The following is a 23,640-nucleotide window of genomic DNA, read 5'->3' on the forward strand; positions in this document are numbered from 1 at the left end:
AGTGGTCTCTAACCGCATTTGCTCCCACTCTCCTTTTTTTTGCCTCCCTTCTCTGCCTCTCCCCCACATGAAACACAGATTAGCCCACATATTCACACCTAAAGATACTAACACACATACAGCTACTACTATAGTTGTATTAAAGGTACAAATGGGCACAAAATGGAGAAGCACACTATGTCCCACAAAAAAAGTATTTATTTAGTTATTATGTCATATAGTTTAAAATATCGGTCTGGAATATTCATAGGTAACATTGCAGAGATATAATTAAATTCTGGGACCACAACCATTTTAATCACGTTGATCTTTCCGCATAAAGAAAGTTTTATCTCTTCCCATTTTTCTATATTGATCTTAATCTTGACTAGCAGTGGCTCAAAATTTAGTCCCATCACTTCCTCCAAATTTGAACTAAATTTAGAACCCAAATCTTTCATCCCAGTAGGAACCCATTTCACGTTAAATGGGGTAACATTTCCAGAGTAACATATGGCATTAATTGACAGTGCTTTCGACTTATCCCCATTCATTTTGTAGCTTGACAAACTAGAATATGATTCAATACAAGTAAGTAATTGTGGAACAGACTGAAGAGGATCAGAGACCAGCAGTAGAATATCGTCTGCATACATAAGCAGCTTGTGTTTTTTTCCTCCTCCATGGACACCCCCAATTTCCGTATCTGTACTTGTCATTGTCGCAAGAGGCTCTAAAACTATGGTAAACAGGAGAGGGGAAAGAAAGCAACCCAACCTTGTGCCTCTAGAAAGACTAAAAAAAGGACACATAATTCCATTTGTAAGAACTGTTGCTTTAGGATTGGAATAAAGGACCCTTATCCCTTTATAAAAGTCAGGACCAAAAACACATTTTCCTAGGGTTCTTAGGAGAAAAGCCCACTCTACCCTATCAAATGCCTTCTCAGCAGCTAAGGAGACGGCAACGGTAGGAACTATATTTGAGCGGTTTAACCACATGAGGTGTAAGAGCCTACCTGTTCATAATAAATCCTACTTGGTCACTATGTATGATCTTAGGTAGTGCCTTCTCTAAGCATATTGCAAGTGCCTTAGTCAGAATCTTACAATCCACAATAAGAAGGCCATCCAGACCAGGTGACTTCCCTGCTTTCAAAGATAAAATGGTGGCTGTTCCTGTTCTTTTATAGTACAGTCTAGGTCCTCTACTTTGCTATCTGATAATCTAGGTAATTCTATACCAGATAAAAAAGTATCCATATCTATGGGGCTCGCTGAACAGGAGGATGTACTGTATATAAATCTTCATAAAAACATTGAAACATTGTTTATCTCTTTGGATGATGTCACCATTTTATTGCCCTTCTTAAATGCTGGGATTACGTTAGAAGTGTTCTGCATTTTTAGTTGTCTTGCTAGTAGCCGGCCTGTCTTCTCACCTCCCTCATAAAAACTGGTTCTAAGCCTAAACAGCGCATATTCTCTCTTTTTTGTTATACATTTTGTGCAACTGAAATTTCAGTTTGCAGGCAGTTTGAAACGTGCTATCTGTGCAATGTATTGCCAAATCCCTTTCCAATACACATGTCTCTGTTTCTAATCTTTTTACTGCTTCAGTCCCTTCCCTCTTCTTTTTGGACGCATATGCTATTATTGTCCCTCTAATATATGATTTAGAGGTTTCCCATACTGTGGAAATCCTTTCAGGTGAGCCTACGTTGATCTCAAAAAAGGATCTAAGATCATGTGCTAGTGATTGGCTAAATATCTAATCTTGCAATGGTGTTGAGTCTAAATCTACCCGTCCTTACATTTTCAGAGTTTATATCAATATGTAACTCTACTATAGCATGATCTGTTAGGGCGATGGGCCCAATCTTGCAATCAATCACATTATTAAACATGAAATTAGATATTAAGAATACATCTATTCTGGAGTGTGTCTCACGACAGTGGGAGAAAAAAGTATATTCTCTATCATTAGGATGGACTAATCTCCATATGTCTGTAAGGGCCATATCTTCTGCTAGCATATGTATTGCAAGTCTATCTTTTGGCGTGGAGTTACCTGTAAATTTACTTCTATCAATCATATTGTCCATCACTTGGTTAAAGTCTCCAGGAAGGACAATCTTCCCCTCCATATTTCCCAGTAACTTTGACCTCATGAAAAAAATCTGGGTCCTCCTTGTTGGGAGCATATATGTTGCATAACACTACCTTAATCCCATTTATAAGAGCCTCAACTGCATAAGTGTTGCTAATGCTCTCCACTTTCTGGAGGACCGAGTTTTGAAATCAGTGTAATGCTCGTTGGAAATAGGGGATATATCATCCCCTATTTCCAATGAGCATTACATCTAAGGAGATGGAGAAAATACAGCCGTTTGATTGAAAATAATGTGGAGGGAGTTGAAAATAGAACACACAGTAGAAGGCTGTTGTATAAAACACCTGTCTCTGAGATTATATCTTCAAACTAAAGGCAACCATGGCATCCATGACAGAGAGGGAGAAGCGTTCATCCATGTATACAGGTAAGAGAGTCTAACAAGCTACATTTTCAGATGTTATACATTTAAAATATTTTCAGAAAGTCGTTTTCATTGCAAGTTAAATCATACTGTAATGAAACAGGCAGAGAGCAGGCCTCGAACCCTCAACCTTCTAGCCTGAAGTCCAGGGCGCTATCGTGTGAAGCTAGCCGTTCAACATGTGAAGCTAGCCGTACAGCATAATAACCACAGAAAACATGTTTAGCTTTAATAGTGACATCGAGCCAACCCCTTTTACCTCGAGAGGAAATTAAAAAACAACACCGTACAGAATTCATCACATGGAAGCTATTATTCAGTCTGAGGGCTTAACAATATGTATGGCTGTTTATGGTCTGTCAGTGGTTGCATCCATTGGTTGGTCCGCTGCTCTGTTTTGGGTAGAAGGACTAGTAGGACAGGTCCCTGTGGAGACGCCCCGGGACTGAAGCATCACGCATGGAGCAACTGTAATGAGCTCGTCTTCTCCAGCGCAGTGCAACGCAGGGGCAGACTCAGAGGTGGCTGATAACAGGAGAGGGGCATCATGGGAAATCTCTTAGCAGCCAGTTCCACAGTGACAGAGTGGCGAGCTCCGCCCACGCTCATCTGAATTTCTAAGCATTGTCTCTCTCGCTCTCTGAGAAAAATCCTCTCAGTTATTTCTGGGGTAAACAAACATGGAGATCAACTCTCCCTCTCCTTTCTCTCCTAGTCTTGTTTTTGTAAGAAGTGTTGACATGCTGAATGCACTGAGGTGTCTGTTTAAACTACTAGCAACCAGCTCGGACACCCATGCATACCCCACAAGACATACCACCAAAGGTCTCTTCACAATCCCCAAGTCCAGAACAGACTATAGGAGGCGCACAGTACTACATAGAGCCATGACTACATGGTACTCTATTCTACATCAGGTAACTGATGCAAGCAGTAGAATCCGATTTAAAAAACGGATAAAAATATAACTTATGGAACAGCGTGGACTGTGAAGAGACACACACACACACATGATAAGACACGCACTCTACACACACGTACACAGGGATTTCGTATTGTAGATATGTGATACTAGAGTAGTGGCCTGAGGGCACATACTTAATGTGTTGTGAAAAGTGTTATGAAATGCAGTTTCATGTAATATTTTAAATTGTATATACTGTAACTGTTGCTGGACCACAGGAAGAGTAGCTGCTGCCTTGGCACAACAATGGCTGAAACATAAGCTGACTTTCGTGGCCCCAGAGGGGAAAAGGTGACTTGTCAGGTACTGACCCTACAGTTACTGAGCTCCTCCGCCGCAAAGATAATGGCCCCCAACTTCTTCCCAGGAATCCCACTGTGAAAGAGAAAAAGAGAAAATGATGGAAGAGAGAGGGGGAGAGGGAGAGTGACAGAGAGAGAAACAGAGTGAGATATCTTGTAATACTAATGACAATATGATACATAGTCATATAGCCACAGTCCCGCTTTTCCTCAGAATATTGAGTCAGAATTCATTAACCATGCAACACATACTGCATAGCACGTTCACACAGCCATCTTTCCTATCTTGTTCTGCTTTAATGCAGTTGCCATCACATCAAGGTTAAAGCGTTTGTTTTTACTTCATTTAAACTTACTTTCACTTTGTCGATTCAATTTATTCCAATTAAGGCACGATTCAATGAACTGAAAGGATAGCAAGCGAGAGCGAGGGTAGAGAAAGCCAGAGCAGACAAGCCGAAGAAGTGCGAGAGAGGGTGAGCAAGAGGCTGTGTGACAGTAAGGGGCTTGCGAGGTCAAACCTGCAAGCTGGTCAATTACTGTGCAGTGGGTAAATCTGGGTAACTCTGGGCCAGCTATAGCTCGCTCCACTCCCCTCCTCCAGTCATTAGTAGAGTGAACTCCTGGGGAGAATCTCAATTGCATTGCTCTGATTCCTCCCGTCCTCTCTCCTTGCCTCTTTATCAAACCCCATTCGATGAGAAGGTCAGAAGGGAGGGACCTCTGATCTTCTCATCTCATGAGGTTTGAGAAGGATGTGAGGAATCAAGGAAATGCAATTGAGATTCTCCCGTGGTGCAGCTCATCCTCTCACCACATCCAGCACGTCACTCTCTCTGACAGGGGCGACCTCCTAGCACATCACCTTATCACCTACACTGAGCAGAGGCCTTGTCTCACAGTGGTACAGGGTGCTGATGGGTCACCTATCCAGGTATCCACCATGTCTCATCTTCCACCTTGACACACATTTTTCTATTGGTATTTCCTGCATAACAGAGCTGTCCAATCAAACCATGTCCAATCTCATAGCGTGCTCACTGAGTTACAGAGGTGGTACCGTGCAAGACTATTACAGTGTGCAAGTCTTACTGCGTTTGGGCATCCCTCATAAAACCCTCTGTTTTTACTATAAGGTGTTATATCTAGGGTTGCAAAGCTATCGGTAATTTACCAAAATGATCGTAATCTTTTGTAATTTTGGTAATTAATAGACAATCTATGGCAATCTATGATAACTTTGGTCATTTATACATGAATAACTTTTACTAAATGTATTCATATATAGTATACATTTTTATATCCGTATCCATATTGTCCATGAGTTTCTAGTGGATAGACCATAAGGTTCAAGAGAAAATAGCGTAATTAATATAAAAAAAACATCTAATGAACAATGACATTATTTGTTATTAACTTTGCAACTCTTCCAACTATTGACTTTTTTTACAACTGCCACCAGTTTGATGCCAAAACATTGACAACAAATATATACTGACATAGTTAAATAAATAAGTGTGTAAAAAAAAATGTATACAAGATATTTCATGTTGAAATCCTCATATTAAACACCAATTGTATTCACTAAGTTGATGGTTAATATTTAGGATAATGTTTTATGGCTTTGATATTCAATATTTTATTTAAAAATCATCTTATTTAATTATTTCATATTTGTACATGTGATACAGCCACACAGAGGGCCAGATATAATTACAGAGACCTGTGGTAATCTGAAGTACCCCAAAAGGTCACTAGATCATCTTATAAATTTCCATATAAACCTTGAAAGTGACCAAAACTCTGGTAGTTTACTGGTAAACTTTGAAAGTTTCCAGTAATATACCCTCCCTTTTGTAACCCTAGTTATAGGACACATTGTGAGTAATCACAGTAAATTAGGGAGGAAATGGGAAATGAAGTGGAAAACAGAGTTTCCGTCTTCACCATCCTGAGATAATATACGATGATGTTCTGGACATGGAGAGAAAATAACAAATTACTGTATGTTTCCTTGGTAACTGAAGTCACAGTATCAGCAGCAATCAGGACACGTCGTCTAATTACGTCATAGAAACAGCCATCGAGGCCCTTTAGCAGACAACTTGAGCACTAGGGCAGAAATCCTGTTAGCTAGAGGCCCACTACGTCTCAATGTGATTAGACCTTGGAGAGAAGGATGCCCTTCAGAAACCTTTCTCCTCCCTGTCACTCCCCTCCCCTGTCTGCAGGCAAATGGGATGGCAAGAGTAGCGACAGGTAAGCAACCTATACTTGAGCTGAAGAGTCCAGAGATTTCTACACTATATATACAAAAGTATGTGGACACCCCTTCAAATTAGTGGATTTGGCTATTTCAGCCACATTCTCTGCTGACAGGTGTATAAAATCAAGAACACAGCCATGCAATCTCCATAGACAAACATTGGCAGTAGAATGGCCTTACTGAAGAGCTCAGTGACTTTCCAACAAGTCAGCTACCCTAGTCAACAGTAAGCGCTGTTATTGTGAAGTGGAAATGTCTAGGAGAAACAAAGGCTCAGCCACGAAGTGGTAGGCCACACAAGCTCACAGAACAGGACCGCTGAGTGCTGAAGCGTGTAAAAATCATCTGTTCTCGGTTGCAACACTCACTACCGTGTTCCAAACTGTCTCTGGAAGCAACATCAGCACAATAACTATTTGTCGGGAGCTTCATGAAATGGGTTTCCATGGCTGAGCAGCCGCACATAAGCCTAAGATCACCATGCGCAATGCCAGGTATCGGTTGGAGTGGTGTTAAGCTCACCGCCATTGGACTCTGGAGCAGTGGAAATGCATTGTCTGGAGTGATGAATCACACTTCACCATCTGGCAGTCCGACGGACAAATCTGGCTTTGGCAGACGGCAGGAGAACGGAACGCTACCCGCCCGAATCCATGCTGCCAACTGTTCCAGTGAAGGGAAATCTTAATGCTACAGCATACAATAACATTCTGGACGATTTTGTGCTTCCAATTTTGTGGCAACAGTTTGGGGAAGGCCCTTTCCTGTTTCAGCATGACAATATCCCCTGTGCATAAAGTGAGGTCCATACAGAAATGGTTTGTCAAGATCGGTTTGGAAGAACTTGACTGGCCTGCACAGAGCCCGACCTCAACCCCTTTGAACACCTTTGGGATGAATTGGAATGCCGACTGTGACTGCCCTTCCTCACCAATGCTCTTGTGGCTGAATGGAAGCAAATCCCCACAGCAATGTTCCAACATTTAGTGGAAAGCCTTCCCAGAAGAGTAGAGGCTGTTATGGCAGCAAAGTGGGGACCAACTCCATATTAATGCCCATGATTTTGGAATGAGAAGTTTGACAAGCAGGTGTCCACATACTTTTGGTCATGTAGTGTATTTCAGAGCTGCATTTCTATTGAAACGTATTGTGTATACCGTGCAGATCAAAGTTAAAAACATGTATTTGTAATAACAATGCACTTATAATAAGGGAATTATGGCGAAACAAAGCCCTATGTATTTTGAATTGCAGTCCACAAGAACTAGAGAATGACAGACAGATCTGGACACATTAGAAAGTAGCCATTAAAAGAAGAAAGAACACCTAGTTCATTATGCATGTATTTGGCTGCCTTGTTCTATCTTTGCAGCTGGCCTTACCAAAAGGGGTCGAATACAACATTCAGGATGTGTCAGCTCAGCTAGCGCCAACAGTCCTCAATATTTCAGGACCATGGCACAGATTCAGATGGGTTGAGCCAGAGGTGGAATAAAGAACAATACTGGAACAACTTCATGAGACAAAGATTCAGTTGGCCAGGCAGAGAAAAGAAAAGGGATGGTTCCTGCACTCTGTGTCTGACATGGAGACAGTGGGCCGTCTGTGATGCACTTTGGGAGAACATAGTTCCTTACCTTCCATGTACGTGACACATTGACAGCTGAGGAATTATTTATGACAAAAGTAAAATCCATCTTTACCCAGCGCTATTGTACTGTCTGGATTTAGACTGGACGAACCGCCCTTGCTGTCTCTGCCTGGCCGGTTCCCCTCTCTCCACTGGGATTCTCTGCCTCTAACCCTATTACAGGGGCTGAGTCACTGGCTTACTGGTGCTCTTCCATGCCGTCCCTAGGAGGGGTGCGTCACTTGAGTAGGTTGAGTCACTGACGTGGTCTTCCTGTCTGGGTTGGCGCCCCCCCTTGGGTTGTGCCGTGGCGGAGATCTTTGTGGGCTATACTCGGCCTTGTCTCAGGATGGTAAGTTGGTGGTTGAAGATATCCCTCTAGTGTTGTGGAGGCTGTGCTTTGGCAAAGTGGGTGGGGTTATATCCTGCCTGTTTGGCCCTGTCTGGGAGTATCATCGGATGGAGCCACAGTGTCTCCTGACCCCTCCTGTCTCAGCCTCCAGTATTTATGCTGCAGTAGTTTATGTGACGGGGGCTAGGGTCAGTCTGTTATATCTGGAGTATTTCTCCTGTCTTATCCGGTGTCCTGTGTGAATTTAAGTATGCTCTCTCTAATTCTCTCTTTCTTTCTTTCTCTCTCTCTCTCGGAGGACCTGAGCCCTAGGACCATGCCTCAGGACTACCTAGCATGATGACTCCTTGTTGCCCCCAGTCCACCTGGCCGTGCTGCTGCTCCAGTTTCAACTGTTCTGCCTGCGGCTATGGAACCCTGACCTGTTCACAGTGATTACTATTATTTGACCCTGCTGGTCATTTATGAACATTTGAACATCTTGGCCATGTTCTGTTATAATCTCCACCCGGCAAAGCCAGAAGAGGACTGGTCACCCCTCATAGCCTGGTTCCTCTCTAGGTTTCTTCCTCAGTTTTGGCCTTTCTAGGGAGTTTCTCCTTGCCACCATGCTTCTACACCTGCATTGCTTCCTGTTGGGGTTTTAGGCTGGGTTTCTGTACAGCACTTTGATATATCAGCTGATGTAAGAAGGGCTATATAATACATTTGATTTGACTTAGTGTCCTGAAAAGTCTGCCACAAAAATGTTGAAAATAAAATCCCCAAAAATGACCAAAGAAATTAACTAATGATGAGCTGTAGCCAAAGTAGCCCACAAAGTTGTGCTGTAGACATCCTAAACTGGCTGCGCATGACTGCGCATGACAGACAGGTGGTATCCTCCCAGTAACTAAATATCATCTGCTAGAGAATTACACTTCCCTTATCATCCAATACCTCCCATCTCCTCCACACATCTAACACCCCCCATTCCCTCCACACTTCCTACCCCCATCCCCTCACATCTGGAGACACACTGCTCTCCCAGGGAGCCTCTGAGCTGCCTCTGAGAGGCACACACAAACTACACTCACCCATAAACTCCACTCCCTGTAGCTATGGATCCAAAATAATGCATTGTTGTTTCATGAATACATGTAAAGCCGATGAACTAAAATAGATTAAACAAGAGCACAAGAACAGGAAGACACCCAAGTCTTGCAAACTGCTCATGACTGCTTAAGAAATACAAGAAGACTTGAGGAAAAGTAGCTTAGGCAGAAATTGGTAATGTCACAGCAGAGGTAGCTAGAAGGAACATATGGCACGTTGTTTAGTTGCACACTGCCTGCCTGCCAGGATCTCAAAACATTTATCATGTGAACCTTGATCGTGTATCGTTTCACACTTTTGACAGCATCGAAATGTGATCCTCAAGAGGTCTGACCATGTGGGAGATTTGACATTGAGCTGAAAGGACAGCAGAGCACTTACCGAAATGTGCATCTATACACAACCTGTCATATGACATGTGATTTGATTGACTGATGTCTGCAAGAGAAATCCCAAAGTGTAATTTCACAATGTGTGCCCTATACATTTCTAAAATGAACAATATATCACCCGTGACAGCTTATTTAGCTGTGTTTCCACCTCATATATCTCCATCTACTCTTGTGGCGGTTGCTTTGATAATGGACTGAGGGTGTATTTTCTATGTCCTCTATCTATAAACACTGAATCTTCTATGAGGTTTGACTTTTTAATTTCTCTCTCCGACAGCACATTGGAAAGGACTTTTGCTCCGGTTTTGTAGAAACTAAATGATTATTTTCAATATGGGCTGATTTGTCATAGCAAACTAAGAACTGGGTTTTTGTGTCAATCGACTTGAATTAGCTGGAGTCTCTCCCATTTAGTTTTATCACAAGTGAATTGCATGGGATGTTCAATATAGTAACACTATATTGAAGTAACACTATATTGAAGGTAGATGCTTCATTAACCTTATAGCAGAGAGAAAATAGCTCACCATGAGCTATTATGCATCAATAGCTATTAATTGCATTATAGGCAACCTATTATTTGCTCATAACACACTGCTAACTTACAGTATATCCACATGAATATTGAGTGAAATTGTGGAAGCATGAGTGAAATTGTGGAAGCATGGGGTATGCTCTCCACACCAAATCATACAGATAAAAATACGACCAGCATGCAATGTCACGTAGAGCACATATCTGATCTTCTAAAAGGGGAAAATTAAGTGTATTCACCCAATCATGCTTTTACACTATGGGAGAGCTTACAGTCCTTCTCAGTTACCATAGAAACCAACAGGTAAGTGGTAGAGAAGTGCTTCTTCCTCCACAGCATGATACCCCATTCTCAAAACAGTGACCTACAAAAAGACGCCCACCGCCGCGTGGAGGCCATCGCCAGGCATTTCGGATTGGCTCTCCTCCGCCTCTCACTCTAGGGGGTGTGTGTGGAATAAAGGCAATGCTGGGGGTATGTGTTTTTTATTTTAAACAATTAGTATGTGGATCAGCTTTAATATTGCAAATAGATTTTGGCTTCTATCAATCTAATAGTCTGCATAATTTCCAATCCAGCCATATATATATATATATGTTTTATAAATATATACACATATATATATATATATATATATATATATATATATGTTTTATAAATATATATATATATATATATATATATATATATATATATATATATATATATATATATATATATATATATATATGGCTGGATTGGAAATTATGCAGACTGTTAGATTGATAGAAGCCAAAATCTATTTGCAATATTAAAGCTGATCCACCTACTGATCCACCTACTATATTTTCCTTTATTATTTTCCCCTAACCCTCCCACCCCTCCCCTAATTGGAGTAAACTAACGGACAACAACACTTAGGCTTCTACTTCCAGCTTATACATACTATATAGTGCATTCTGACTTCTTGAAGTATTCAGACTTCTTGACTTTTCCACATTTTGTTACGTTACAGCCTTATTCTAAAATGTATTAAATCGTTTTTTTTTCTTAATCAATCTACACACAATACCCCATAATGACAAAGATATTTACTTTTTCAGAAATTTTTGCAATGTATTAAAAATAAACAAACTGAAATATGACATTTGCATAAGTATTCAGATACTTTACTCAGTACTTTGTTGAAGCACCTTTTGTCGTAATCGTCGTAATGATCGGACCAAATTGCAGTGGGGATGTGAATCATCTTCTTGATTTTTTAAAGAAATGAACACTGAACAAAAGAACGACGAAAAACAGTCCTGTAAGGTACTAAGACTATACATGGAACAACCACCCACAAACACAAGAGAAAATAAACCCACTTAAATATGGCCTCCAATTAGAAGCAACGATAACCAGCTGCTTCTAATTGGAGGTCGTTCCCAAAACTAACATAGAAATAGACAAACTAGAAAACCCACATAGAATCCCCACTCTAACCTCTCCACCCCTGCTGAAGGCTCAGGGCTGTAGCTCATCGCTGAAGGCTCTGGGCTGCGCCGGACTGGCGGGCGACTCTGGCTGCGCCGGACTGGCGGGCGACTCTGGCGGTTCCGGACTGTGGGCCGTCTCTGTCGGTTCCGGACTGTGGGTCGTCTCTGTCAGTTCCGGACTGTGGGCCGTCTCTGTCGGTTCCGGACTGTGGGCCGTCTCTGTCGGTTCCGGACTGTGGGCCGTCGCCGGAAGCACTGGACAGGGAACTGTCGCCGGAAGCTCTAGACGGGGCACTGTCGCCGGAAGCTCTAGACGGGGCACTGTCGCCGGAAGCTCTAGACGGGGCACTGTCGCCGGAAGCGCTAGACGGGGACTGCGCACTGAAGGCCTGATGCGTGGGACTGGCTTTGGAGGCGCCAGACTAGTGACACGCACCACAGGGCTAGTGCGAGGAGCAGGAACAGGACGTACTGGACTGGACAGGCGCACTAAAGGCCTGGTGCGTGGGGCTGGCTTTGGAGGCGCCAGACTAGGGATGCGCACCACAGGGCTAGTGCGAGGAGCAGGAACAGGATGTACTGGACTGGACAGGCGCACTAAAGGCCTGGTGCGTGGGGCTGGCTTTGGAGGCGCCAGACTAGGGACGCGCACCACAGGGCTAGTGCGAGGAGCAGGAACTGGATACACTGGACCTTGACTATGCACTGGAGGTCTGGAGCACACAGCCTGCACAACCCGTCCTGGCTGGATTGTTACTGTAGCCCGGCAGGGGCGGAGTGCTGGCACAGGGCGAACTGGGCTGTGCTGAGGCAAGATGGCTGCCGTGCGTAGAGCAGGCGCAGGGTAGCCTGGGCCCAGGAGACGCACTGGTGGCCAGATGTATTGTGCAGGCATACTTCTCCCTGGCTGGATGCCCACTCTAGCACGGCACCTGCGGGGGGCTGGTATCGCTCGCACCGGACTGTGCGTGCGGATGGGCGAGACCTTATGCACTTCCGCATAGAACGGTGTTCTCACCGCCAAACGCTCCCCATAATAAGCACGGGGAGTTGGCTCAGGTCTATTGCCTGACCTAGCCAATTTTCCCGTGTGCCCCCCCAAAAAAATGTTTGGAGTCTGCCTCTTGCACTTGCCACTCGGTGCGTATAACGCCTCGTAATGGCGCCGCTTCGCCTTGGCTGCCTCCAGCTCCTCCTTAGGGCACCGGTACTCCACAGCCTGGTGCCATGATCCTGCCCCATCCAGGATCTCCTCCCAGGTCCATGACTCCTTATACTCCTCCTGGTGCTCCTTCCTCCGCTGCTTGGTCTTCTTATGGTGGGTGGTTCTGTCATAAGCGTTGTAATTATCGGAACAAACTGCAGCGGGGATGTAAATCATCTTGATTTATTAAAGAAATGAACACTGAACAAAAGAACGACGAAAAACAGTCCTGTAAGGTACTAAGACTATACATGGAACAACCACCCACAAACACAAGAGAAAATAAACCCACTTAAATATGGCCTCCAATTAGAAGCAACGATAACCAGCTGTTTCTAATTGGAGGTCGTTCCCAAAACTAACATAGAAATAGACAAACTAGAAAACCCACATAGAAATAGAAGACATAGAACATAAACCAAAAACCCCGAAACACACTAAATAAACACACCCCTGCCACGTCCTGACCAAACTACAATAACAAATAACCCCTTTTACTGGTCAGGACGTGACACCTTTGGCAGCGATTACAGCCTCGAGTCTTCTTGGGTATGACGCTACAAGCTTGGCACACCTGTATTTGGAAATTTCTCACATTATTCTCTGCAGATCCTCTCAAACTCTGTCAGGTTTGATGGGGAGCATTGCTGCACAGCTATTTTCAGGTCTCTCCAGAGATTTTCGATTGGGTTCAAGTCCGGACATTCAGAGACTTGTCCCGAAGCGACACCTGCATTTTCTTGGCCGTGTGCTTAGGGTCGTTGTCCTATTGGAAGGTGAACCTTCACCCTAGTCTGAGGTCCTGAGCACTCTGGAGCAGGTTTTTATCAAGGATCTCTCTGTACTTTGCTCTGTTCATTTTTCCTTCGATCCTGACTAGTCTCCCAGTCCCTGCCGCTGAAAACAGCCCCACAGCATGATGCTGCCACCACCATGCTTCATCGTAGGGATGGTATTGACCAGGTGATGAGCAGTGCCTGATTTCCTCCAGACATGACGCTTGGCATTCAGGCCAAAGAGTTCAATCTTGATTTCATCAGAGCAGAGAATTTTGTTTCTCATGGTATGAGAGTCCTTCAGCGGGCTGTCATGTACCTTTTACTGAGGAATGGCTTCCGTCTAGTCACTCTACCGTAAAGGCCTGAATGGTGGAGTGCTGCAGAGATAGTTGTCCTTCTAGATGGTTCTCCCATCTCCACAGAGGAACTCTGGAGCCCTGTCAGAGTGACCATCGGGTTCTTGGTCCCTTCTCCAGATCTGTGCTTCGACACAATCCTGCCTCGGAGCTCTACAGACAATTCCTTTAACCTCATGGCTTGGTTTTTGCTCTGACATACACTGTCAACTGTGGGAACTTATATAGCCAGGTGTGTGCCTTTCCACATCATGTCAAATCAATAGAATTCTCCACAGGTGGACTCCAATCAAGTTGTAGAAACATCTCAAGGATGATCAATAGAAACAGGATGCACCTGAGCTCAATTTTGAGTCTCATAGCAAAGGGTCTGAATACTTACGTAAATGAGGTATCTGTTTTTTATTTTTAATACATTTGCAAACATTTCTAAAAACCTGTTTTCGCTTTGTCATTACGGGTTATTGTGTGTAGATTGATATATTTTTTAATTTAATCAATTTCAGAATAAGTCGAGGGGTCTGAATACTTTCCGAATGCACTGTACATTTTATGGACACAGTATATTATGCGTTAGTTATCTTCTTGTTATTTTTAGTCCCACCTTTCAGCTCCCATCAACCCCTCCAATCTATCACTGAACACCATCCAGTTTTGATTTATATTTGCCAGATATTTTTCAACTGTGCTGTGATGTTTCACAAGTTCTGAACCTTTCTATTCTCATAGTTTCTACAGACTGTAAATTAAAGATACCATTTTTTGCTAAGAGTATTATTATATTATTGATCGATTGTCTATGACTTTTCAGACCACCCAGCAGTGCTATTTGCAGAGTTAACTCCAGGTAAATGTTGCAGGGAGGATGTGTTTTTGGGTTTGTTTTGACAGCCATGTGAAACACACTAAACACATAGAGGAGTTGTCTCCAGGCTTTGTCATTACAGATGCCCTCTGGGATGGCAGGCTCTGTCTGCTGTTGGTTCTTCTGTACCCGTCCCCCTCTCACTCTCTGTCACAGCTTGCTACATGTCCCCCAGGAATGTGGCCTTCTAAATGCCGGAGAGTCAAGGAGGGAGAATGGCACATTTTGGAACAAAACCCACATCCCTTTCCTTCGATGCTCTCGGCATCTTTGTAGCTTCATCCATTGTCGGTTTTAAATAGCGGTCTTTTGAGTGACCAACCAGACAGGCTGAATGGCGATTGTTTTTATTGTTGAATGCAAGGATTTTCTTCAGGGTGAAGCATTTTTTTTAAGGCTTTTCTAAAGGATTCTCAAAATGATGTGTCGTGCAAATAATTGCTGTTTGAACAAGACTTTTAGTTTGTGATGGGGGATGCAACTTGCATGCTTTACTTTTCAGAATGTGGCGGTACAGTATGTGAGCAGGACCATTGGTGAGTGTGTGTGTGCCTGCGTGCATGCATGCATGTGCGCTTGTGCATAAGTGTGTGTGCACAGGCACAGGGGAAGGTAACGCTTCACTCTGGTAACGCCAAGAAGGCAGAGCACATTTTTATCTCGCCAATAGAAAAAGTGCAGCAGGCCCAAACCCAGTGGCATCCTCCAAAGGCTACACACATCTCTCTCTCTCTCTCTCTCTCAGCTCAGCTCAGCTCAGCTCAGCTCAGCTCAGCTCAGCTCAGCTCTGCTCTGCTCTGCTCTGCTCTGCTCTGCCAAGGCTATGTCATTTGAACTGGGAGATACACAGTGCTGGCTGCATGGGGACGATAAGCCTGAAAACGTATAAATAGAGAAATGGATGAAGATGTCCAACGGGATCTTTTATGGTAATCGAGAACATTCGCTCCCATGGTCATGTGTAAAGTCAATGACTGGCCTCTGTTTTAGGAGTCTGTTCCTGAGGAATAAAACATGATTGGTATTTACAAATATTGTCGCTCCTTATGCCCCCAAAATAAGAACATGCATACCTCTACACGAACACACAGACAAAAAGCTAAGGACACTCAGTCTGAGAGAAAATAGCGCTCAATAGTTCATCTCCGTTTCTGCAATTACAATATTTTCCAGCTGACGAACTCATAACATACATGCACACTGCACAAACAACACCTTATTGTCGATTTCTGAAATCGGTAGGAAATAAAAAATTATGCTTCACATTACAATTTCTGGACAAAATTACCCTATCAAGAAGTTGATTCCAAGATGTTACTATGTCGTGCACCAGAGGTGCTTTGGCAATCATTGTTTTTTCACTAGTTTCTTTCTGAGGCTATAGAGTATGGAATATTGCCACGGGTTTATACCATAATACATTCTCAACGTTTACAGCTCACCTACAGTGCTGTGCTCCGTTTCCAATCTACAGACAGATAGTCCCTCCCTCAAGACCAAACCAACATTTGCCAATCACATGGGCCATGACATCCAGCCAAAGCTTTTGATATGGTAAACCATTCCATTATTGTGGGCCGGCTAATGAGTATTGGTGTCTCTGAGGAGTCTTTGGCCTTGTTTGCTAACTACCTCTCTCAACGAGTGCAGTGTATACAGTCAGACCATCTGCTGTCTCAGCCACTGCCTGTCACCAAGGGAGTACACCAAGGCTCGATCCTAGGTCCCACACTCTTCTCAATTTACATCAAGAAATAACTCAGGCAGTAGGAAGCTCTCTCATCCATTTATATGCAGATGATACAGTCTTATACTCAGCTGGCCCCTACCCGGATTTTGTGTTAAATGCTCTACAACAAAGCTTTCTTAACCTTGTTCTGAACACCTCCAAAACAAAGGACATGTGGTTTGGTAAGAAGAATGCCCCTCTCCCCACAGGTGTGATTACTACCTCTGAGGGTTTAGAGCTTGAAGTAGTCACCTCATACAAGTACTTGGGAGTATGGCGAGATGGTACACTGTCTTTCTCTCAGCACGTATCAAAGCTGCAGGCTAAGGTTAAATCTAGACTTGGTTCCCTCCATCGTAATTGCTCCTCTTTCACCCCAGATGCCAAACTAACCCTGACTCAGATGACCATCCTACCCATGCTAAATTACGGAGACGTAATTTATAGATCGGCAAGTAAGGGTGCCATTACCATTCTGCCATCAGATTTGCCACCAATGCTCCTTAAAGGACACCTCACTGCACTCTATACTCCTCTGTAAACTGGCCATCTCTGTATACCCGTCGCAAGACCATGGTTGATGCTTATTTATAAAACCCTCTTAGTCCTCACTCCCCCATATCTGAGATACCTACTGCAGCCCTCATCCTACACATACAATACCCGAAATGCCAGTCACATTCTGTTAAAGGTACCCTAAGTACACACATCCCTGCCTCGCTCCTCTTTTCAGTTCGATGCAGCTAGCGACTGGAATGAGCTGCTAAAAACACTCAAACTGGACAGTTTTATCTCTTCATTCAAGACTCAATCATGGACACTCTTACTGACAGTTGTGGCTGCTTCGATGTATTGTATTGTTGTCTCTACCTTCTTGCCCTTTGTGCTGTTGTCTGGGCCCAATAATGTTTGTACCATGTTTTGTGCTGCTACCATGTTGGGCTTCTGCCATATAGTGCTGCTACCATGTTGTTGTCATATTGAGTTGCTACCATTCTGTGTTGTCATGTGTTGCTGCCATGCTATGTTGTTGTCTTAGGTCTCTCTTTATGTAGTGCTGTGGTGTCTCTCTTGTCGTGATGTGTGTTTTGTCCTATATTTTTATTATTATTATTAAATCCCCGCCCTCGTCCCCGCAGGAGGCCTTTTGCCTTTTGGTAGGCCGTCATTGTAAATAAGATTTTGTTTTTAACTGACTTGCCTAGTTAAATAAATAAAATAAAAGACTTACGAGAGGCTCTTCTCCAGCCGTCCACCCGTGGAGCCAATGATCTCCCCCAGAGTGCAGAAGGTCTGACCCAGGAAGTCCTGGTGCAGAGAGCCTGGGGTTAGTCATTTGACACGTCTGACAGCCAGGCAGTTCACAGTAGTACATTACATACAATGCTTTATCATACATCCCACATGGCAGGTTGAAAGCTAAGTGATACAAATCAAATCAAATGTTATTGGTCACGTACACATATTTAGCAGATGTTATTGCGAGTGTTACGAAATACTTGTGTTCCTAGCTCCAACAGTGTAGTAGTAACTAACAATTCACAACAATACACACAAATCTAAAAGTAAAAGAATGGAATTAAGAAATATATAAATATCAGAACGAGCAATGTCGGAGTGGCATTGACTAAAATACAGTAGAACACAATATATACGTACATATCATATACAAAGTGGCTGAAGACATTGCAAACTATTGTGACACTGAAACCTCAACAATTAAACATGGGCATACAGTGTGTTATCAAAAAGGTTAAAATACTCAAATCTAGTAGGTGTATCTTATAAACCCGATACATCTCATTGTCCAAAGTTGTTTTTTACCAAGCTAACATTTCAAGCTGGGGTTACATCTGTCCACACCACACAGAGAAGCAGGTGGGTACATTGAGAAGCACAGACATGGCAAGGCACATAAAAACACCGGCACAAGAACAACAACAGAGCTCTGTCTGCAAGTTCGCTCTCTGACACACACCATTATGCTGTTTCAAAAAGCAACTAGCCTACGGTAGCTTTGGCTTTGAAGTCGTCTCTCAAAGTGCTTTAGCTGAGCATTTGATATAATGGGATGGCTTAATGATACTATGGTTGACACTATGGTTGATTGGAGCAACAAAACAAAACACAGATATTGGACAAGTGACAGCAGAAGTACAGAAAAACACAACAATCTCACATCATGAATGGCTGTCTCTAAATGCAAATAAGGAGACGATACATAACATGCCATAATGACTGACATTACAGCTGTAAATGTATTTACTAGTTGCATCAATACTAACCTTCTGCGCTCCCGTATTTTGTTGAGCAGAAAGGCAATAGAACACAGTCAGAGGTCAAATCTAGAATATAATATTGTAGACTATTGTATTCATACAAAGACAACAAGCTTCCTTCTGATAATTATCCTTCATCTGTACTGTCAGTATTGAGTCACGATGGCATAATTAACAACACAACATTAACAGCATGTCTTACACTGTGTGGGGAGACACTTACAAATTTAGAAATATTTGAACTTCTGGAGTCCACATTGTATCTGCAAGAAACCAAACATAGTTAGGTATAAATCACTTAAAATGACAAAATCCATGTGAATAACCAGTGAGCTAGGGAGGTATGTCCTTACCTAACAGTTTAGGTATTGGATACTGTACGTGTCGTCCTGAACTAAATGAGCAAATCAAATTATCTCTAAATTAACCTTAACATTTCACAGGGCCGTTTCTGCATGAAGGAGGGATACACAGTAGAGGGGCTGAGAGTATTTTCTTTGGTTGCGTCCCCAAATGGTACCCTATTCCCTTTATAGTGCACTACATTTGACCAGAGTCCATAGGACTGTGGTCAAAAGTAGTGCACTATACAGGGAGTAGAATGCAATTTGGGATGCAGCACTTGTCTCCCAACACGAGAACATCCGTTGACTGTTGGACTAGTCAACATCCATTAACTGTTCCTGAATCCTATTCACTGTGGATATGAAGCCAATCCTCCACCTTGGGCTCAGGGCTTCGATGCTTGCTTAACCATTCCCTTGCTCAAACTTGCTTGTTTTCATTGGTTCAATGTTATAGAACATTATTGAGTCCCATCATTTGGGAGTTATCTGTTTGTCTGTAGCATGACTGTTATGCTGGAGTAGACTGATTGATTATTTGCCCTTTGTAAATTAAAAATGAATATTGACCCTCTTAACACCTGAGTCACACTCATTGTTTGTAAGAACTTTGTCACAGCGCAGAACAATTGTTTTTCCATGGCATATAATCAGACATTTCAAATTCATACAATGTCAATACATATTCACTACCATTCAAAAGATTGGGGTCACTTAGAAATGTCCTTGTTTTTGAAAGAATAGCAAATTTTTTGTCCATTGAAATAACATCAAATTGATCAGAAATACAGTGTACACATTGTTAATGTTGTAAATGACTATTGTAGCTGGAAACGGCAGATTTTTTACGGAATATCTACATAGGCGTACAGAGGCCCATTATCAGCAACCATCACTCCTGTGTTCCAATGGCACGTTGTGTTAGCTAATCCAAGTTTATTATTTTATAAGGCTAATTGATCATTAGAAAACCCTTTACGTTAGCACAGCTGAAAACTGTTGTTCTGATTAAAGAAGCAATAAAACTGGCCTTCTTTAGACTAGTTGAGTATCTGGAGCATCAGCATCTGTGGGTTCGATTAGACTCAAAATGGCCAGAAACAAAGGACTTTCTTCTGAAACTCGTCAGTCTATTCTTGTTCTGAGAAAGGAAAGCTATTCCATGTGAGAAATTGCCAAGAAACTAAAGATCTCGTACAACGCTGTGTACTACTCCCTTCACAGAACAGCACAAACTGTCTCGAACCAGAATAGAAAGAGGAGTAGGAGGCCCCGGTGCACAACTGAGCTAAAGGACAAGTCCATTAGAGTGTCTAGTTTGAGAAACTGATGCCTCACAAGTCCTCAACTGGCAGCATCATTAAATAGTACCCGCAAAACACCAGTCTCAAAGTTAACCTTGAAGAGGTGACTCCGGGATGCTGGCCTTCTAGGCAGAGTTGCAAGGAAAAAGCCATCTCTTTCCAGTATCTGTGTTCTTTTGCCCAATCTTAATCTTTTCTTTATATTGGCCAGTCTGAAATATGTTTTTTTCTTCACAATTGAAGAATAGTGGGACAACATTCCACAGGCCACAATCAACAACCTGATCAACTCTATGCGAAGGAGATGTGTCGCGCTGCATGAGGCAAATGGTGGTCACACCAGATACTGACTGGTTTTCTGATCCACGGCCCTACTTTTTTTTTTAAGGTACAGTATCTGTGATGAAAAAAATGCATATAGTGGCAAGAAAAATTATGTGAACTCTGGAAATACCTGGATTTCTGCATAAATTGGTCATAAAATTTGATCTGATTTTCATCTAGGTCACAACAATAGACAAACACAGTCTGCTTAAACTAATAACACACAAACAATTATACGTTTTCATGAATTTATTGAACACATCGTGGAAACATTCACAGTGAAGGGTGAAAGAAGTATGTGAACCCTTGGATTTAATAACTGGTTGACCCTCCTTTTGCAGAAATAACCTCAACCAAACGTTTTCTGTAGTTGCGGATCAGACCTGGACAATGGTCAGGAGGAATTTTGGACCATTCCTCTTTACAAAAACGTTTCAGTTCAGCATTATTCTTGGGATGTCTGGTGTGAACTGCTCTCTTGAGGTCATGCCACAGCATCTTAACCGGGCTAAGGTGAGGACTCTGACTGGGCCACTCTAGAAGGCGTATTTTCTTCCGTTGAAGCCATTCTGTTGTTGATTTACTTCTGTGTTTTGGGTCATTGTCTTGTTGCATCACCCAACTTCTGTTGAGCTTCAATTGGCGGACAAATAGCCTAACATTCTCCTGCAAAATGTCTTGATAAATTTGGGAAATAATTTTTTTGTTGATGATAGCAAGCGGTCTAGACCCTGAGGCAGCAAAGCAGCTCCAAACCATGATGCTCCCTCCACCATACTTTACAGTTGGGGTGAGGTTGATGTTGGTGTGCTGTGCTGTGCCTTTTTCTCTCCACATACAGTGTTGTGTGTTCCTTCCTAACAAAACTGTAGTGTCATCTGTCCACAGAATATTTTGCCAGTAGCGCTGTGGAACATCCAGGTGCACTTTTGCAAACTTCAGACGTGCAGCAAGGTTTTTTTTGTACAGCAGTGGCTTCTTCCATGGTCAATTAAGGTCACAGTTATAAAAACTTAGGACACTAAAGAGGCCTTTCTACTGACTCTGAAAAACACCAAAAGAAAGATGCCCAGGGTCCCTGCTCATCTGCGTGAACGTGCCTTAGGCATGCTGAAAGGAGGCATGAGGACTGTGCATGAGGACTGACTGCAAGGAGGCATGTCCCTACTGTGAGACACCTAAGACAGGGAGACAGGACGGACAGCTGATTGTCCTCGCAGTGGCAGACCACGTGTAACAACACTTGCACAGGATCGGTACATCCAATCACACCTGCGGGACAGGTACAGGATGGAAACAACAACTGCCCGAGTTACACCAGGAACGCACAATCCCTCCATCAGTGCTCAGACTGTCCGCAATAGGCTGAGAGAGGCTGGACTGAGGGATTGTGGGCCTGTTGTAAGGCAGGTCCTCACCAGACATCACCGGCAACAACGTCGCCTATGGGCACAAACCCACCGTCGCTGTACCAGACAGGACTGGCAAAAAGTGCTCTTCACTGATGAGTCGCGGTTTTGTCTCACCAGGGGTGATGGTCGGATTTGCGTTTATCGTCGAAGGAATGAGCATTACGCCGAGGCCTGTACTCTGGAGCGGGATTGATTTGGAGGTGGAGGGTCCGCCATGCTCTGGGGCGGTGTGTCACAGCATCATCGGACTGAGCTTGTTGTAACTGCAGGCAATGTCAACGCTGTGCATTACAGGGAAGACATCCTCCTCCCTCATGTGGTACCCTTCCTGCAGGCTTATCCTGACATGACCCTCCAGCATGACAATGCCACCAGCCATACTGCTCGTTCTGTGCGTGATTTCCTGCAAGACAGGAATGTCAGTGTTCTGCCATGGCCAGCGAAGAGCCCGGATCACAATCCCTTTGAGCACGTCTGGGACCTGTTGGATCGGAGGGTGAGGGCTAGGGCCATTCCCCCCAGAAATGTCCGGGAACTTGCAGGTGCCTTGGTGGAAGAGCGGGGTAACATCTCACAGAAAGAACTGGCAAATCTGGTGCAGTCCATGAGGAGGAGATGCACTGCAGTACTTAATGCAGCTGGTGGTCACACCAGATACTGACCGTTACTTTTGATTTTGACCCGCCTTTTGTTCAGGGACACATTATTCCATTTCTGTTAGTCACATGTCTGTGGAACTTGTTCAGTTTGTCTCAGTTGTTGAATCGTGTTATAGTCTTACAAATATTTACACATGTTAAGTTTGCTGAAAATAAACGCAGTTGACAGTGATAGGACATTTCTTTTTTTGCTGAGTTTATGACAACAGATTAAATAAATTAAGTAAAGTATCACGGGGAGAAAGGTGGAGAATGGGTGAGTTGATGAGCGAAGGGGAGAGAACGATGCATAATTATGTAATCACTAATTGTGAATGAAGAACATGGTGGGCCATTCTATTGTATTGATCTCGCTATTCTAATTATAATCTAAAAATAGTGTACCCTATATCAGTCCACTAAATCCAAGCAGTCTTATCAGTCTACTCTGGCCTACTTGGAGTATACAGGGAAAGTGTGCTTAATTTACAATGGAGAGAGGAAGGGACGACAAGCCGGTGACAATACTACAGGCCGATTATCAGCACAAAATGTCATCACAGAGAGAGCAGACCCTACATCTCAAGCAAAAAACTACATTAGCAACGCACTCACCAACTTTCGATGTTTATGTGACATGGACATGCTCTATAACTGATGCCATTGCATCAAGACGCACACCATGTGAGCACGAGCTGACAATAATTGACTATTTTTGACTGCTGTCACATTGACACTTCTATTCATTATAATGGCAGCATTGCTTTTGTGGTGATTTTCACTATTTATCAAGCACACTTGGTGCTTCTAATGATGTTTAGGCTGCTGATGTTTTCATCAAGTCTTGCTGACCATGCATCTTGGTGGTTGGGGTATTTGTGTGTGTGTGTGTGTGTGT

The 23,640-nt window shown here is 43.2% G+C and overlaps 1 protein-coding gene across 2 annotated transcripts in view; it reads right to left on the minus strand.

The window, feature by feature from the left end:
- The window catches only part of LOC106566979 (copine-9-like), a 120,705-nt gene that overhangs the window by 31,966 nt on the left and 65,099 nt on the right, over window positions 1–23,640 (minus strand). The window contains exons 5-8 of one of the 2 annotated variants that reach the window (XM_014135690.2): window positions 18,944–18,983; window positions 18,727–18,729; window positions 17,673–17,749; window positions 3,791–3,854 (exon numbers count right to left, since the gene is read on the minus strand). In XM_014135690.2, coding sequence (XP_013991165.1) covers window positions 3,791–3,854; window positions 17,673–17,749; window positions 18,727–18,729; window positions 18,944–18,983 — 184 coding nt within the window. The remainder of the gene's footprint in view (window positions 1–3,790; window positions 3,855–17,672; window positions 17,750–18,726; window positions 18,730–18,943; window positions 18,984–23,640) is intronic. The other variant, XM_014135691.2, reaches the window with a different exon arrangement.

This window comes from Salmo salar, chromosome ssa13 (assembly GCF_905237065.1).
Source record: "Salmo salar chromosome ssa13, Ssal_v3.1, whole genome shotgun sequence".
In the NCBI taxonomy this organism is placed as follows: Eukaryota; Metazoa; Chordata; class Actinopteri; order Salmoniformes; family Salmonidae; genus Salmo; species Salmo salar.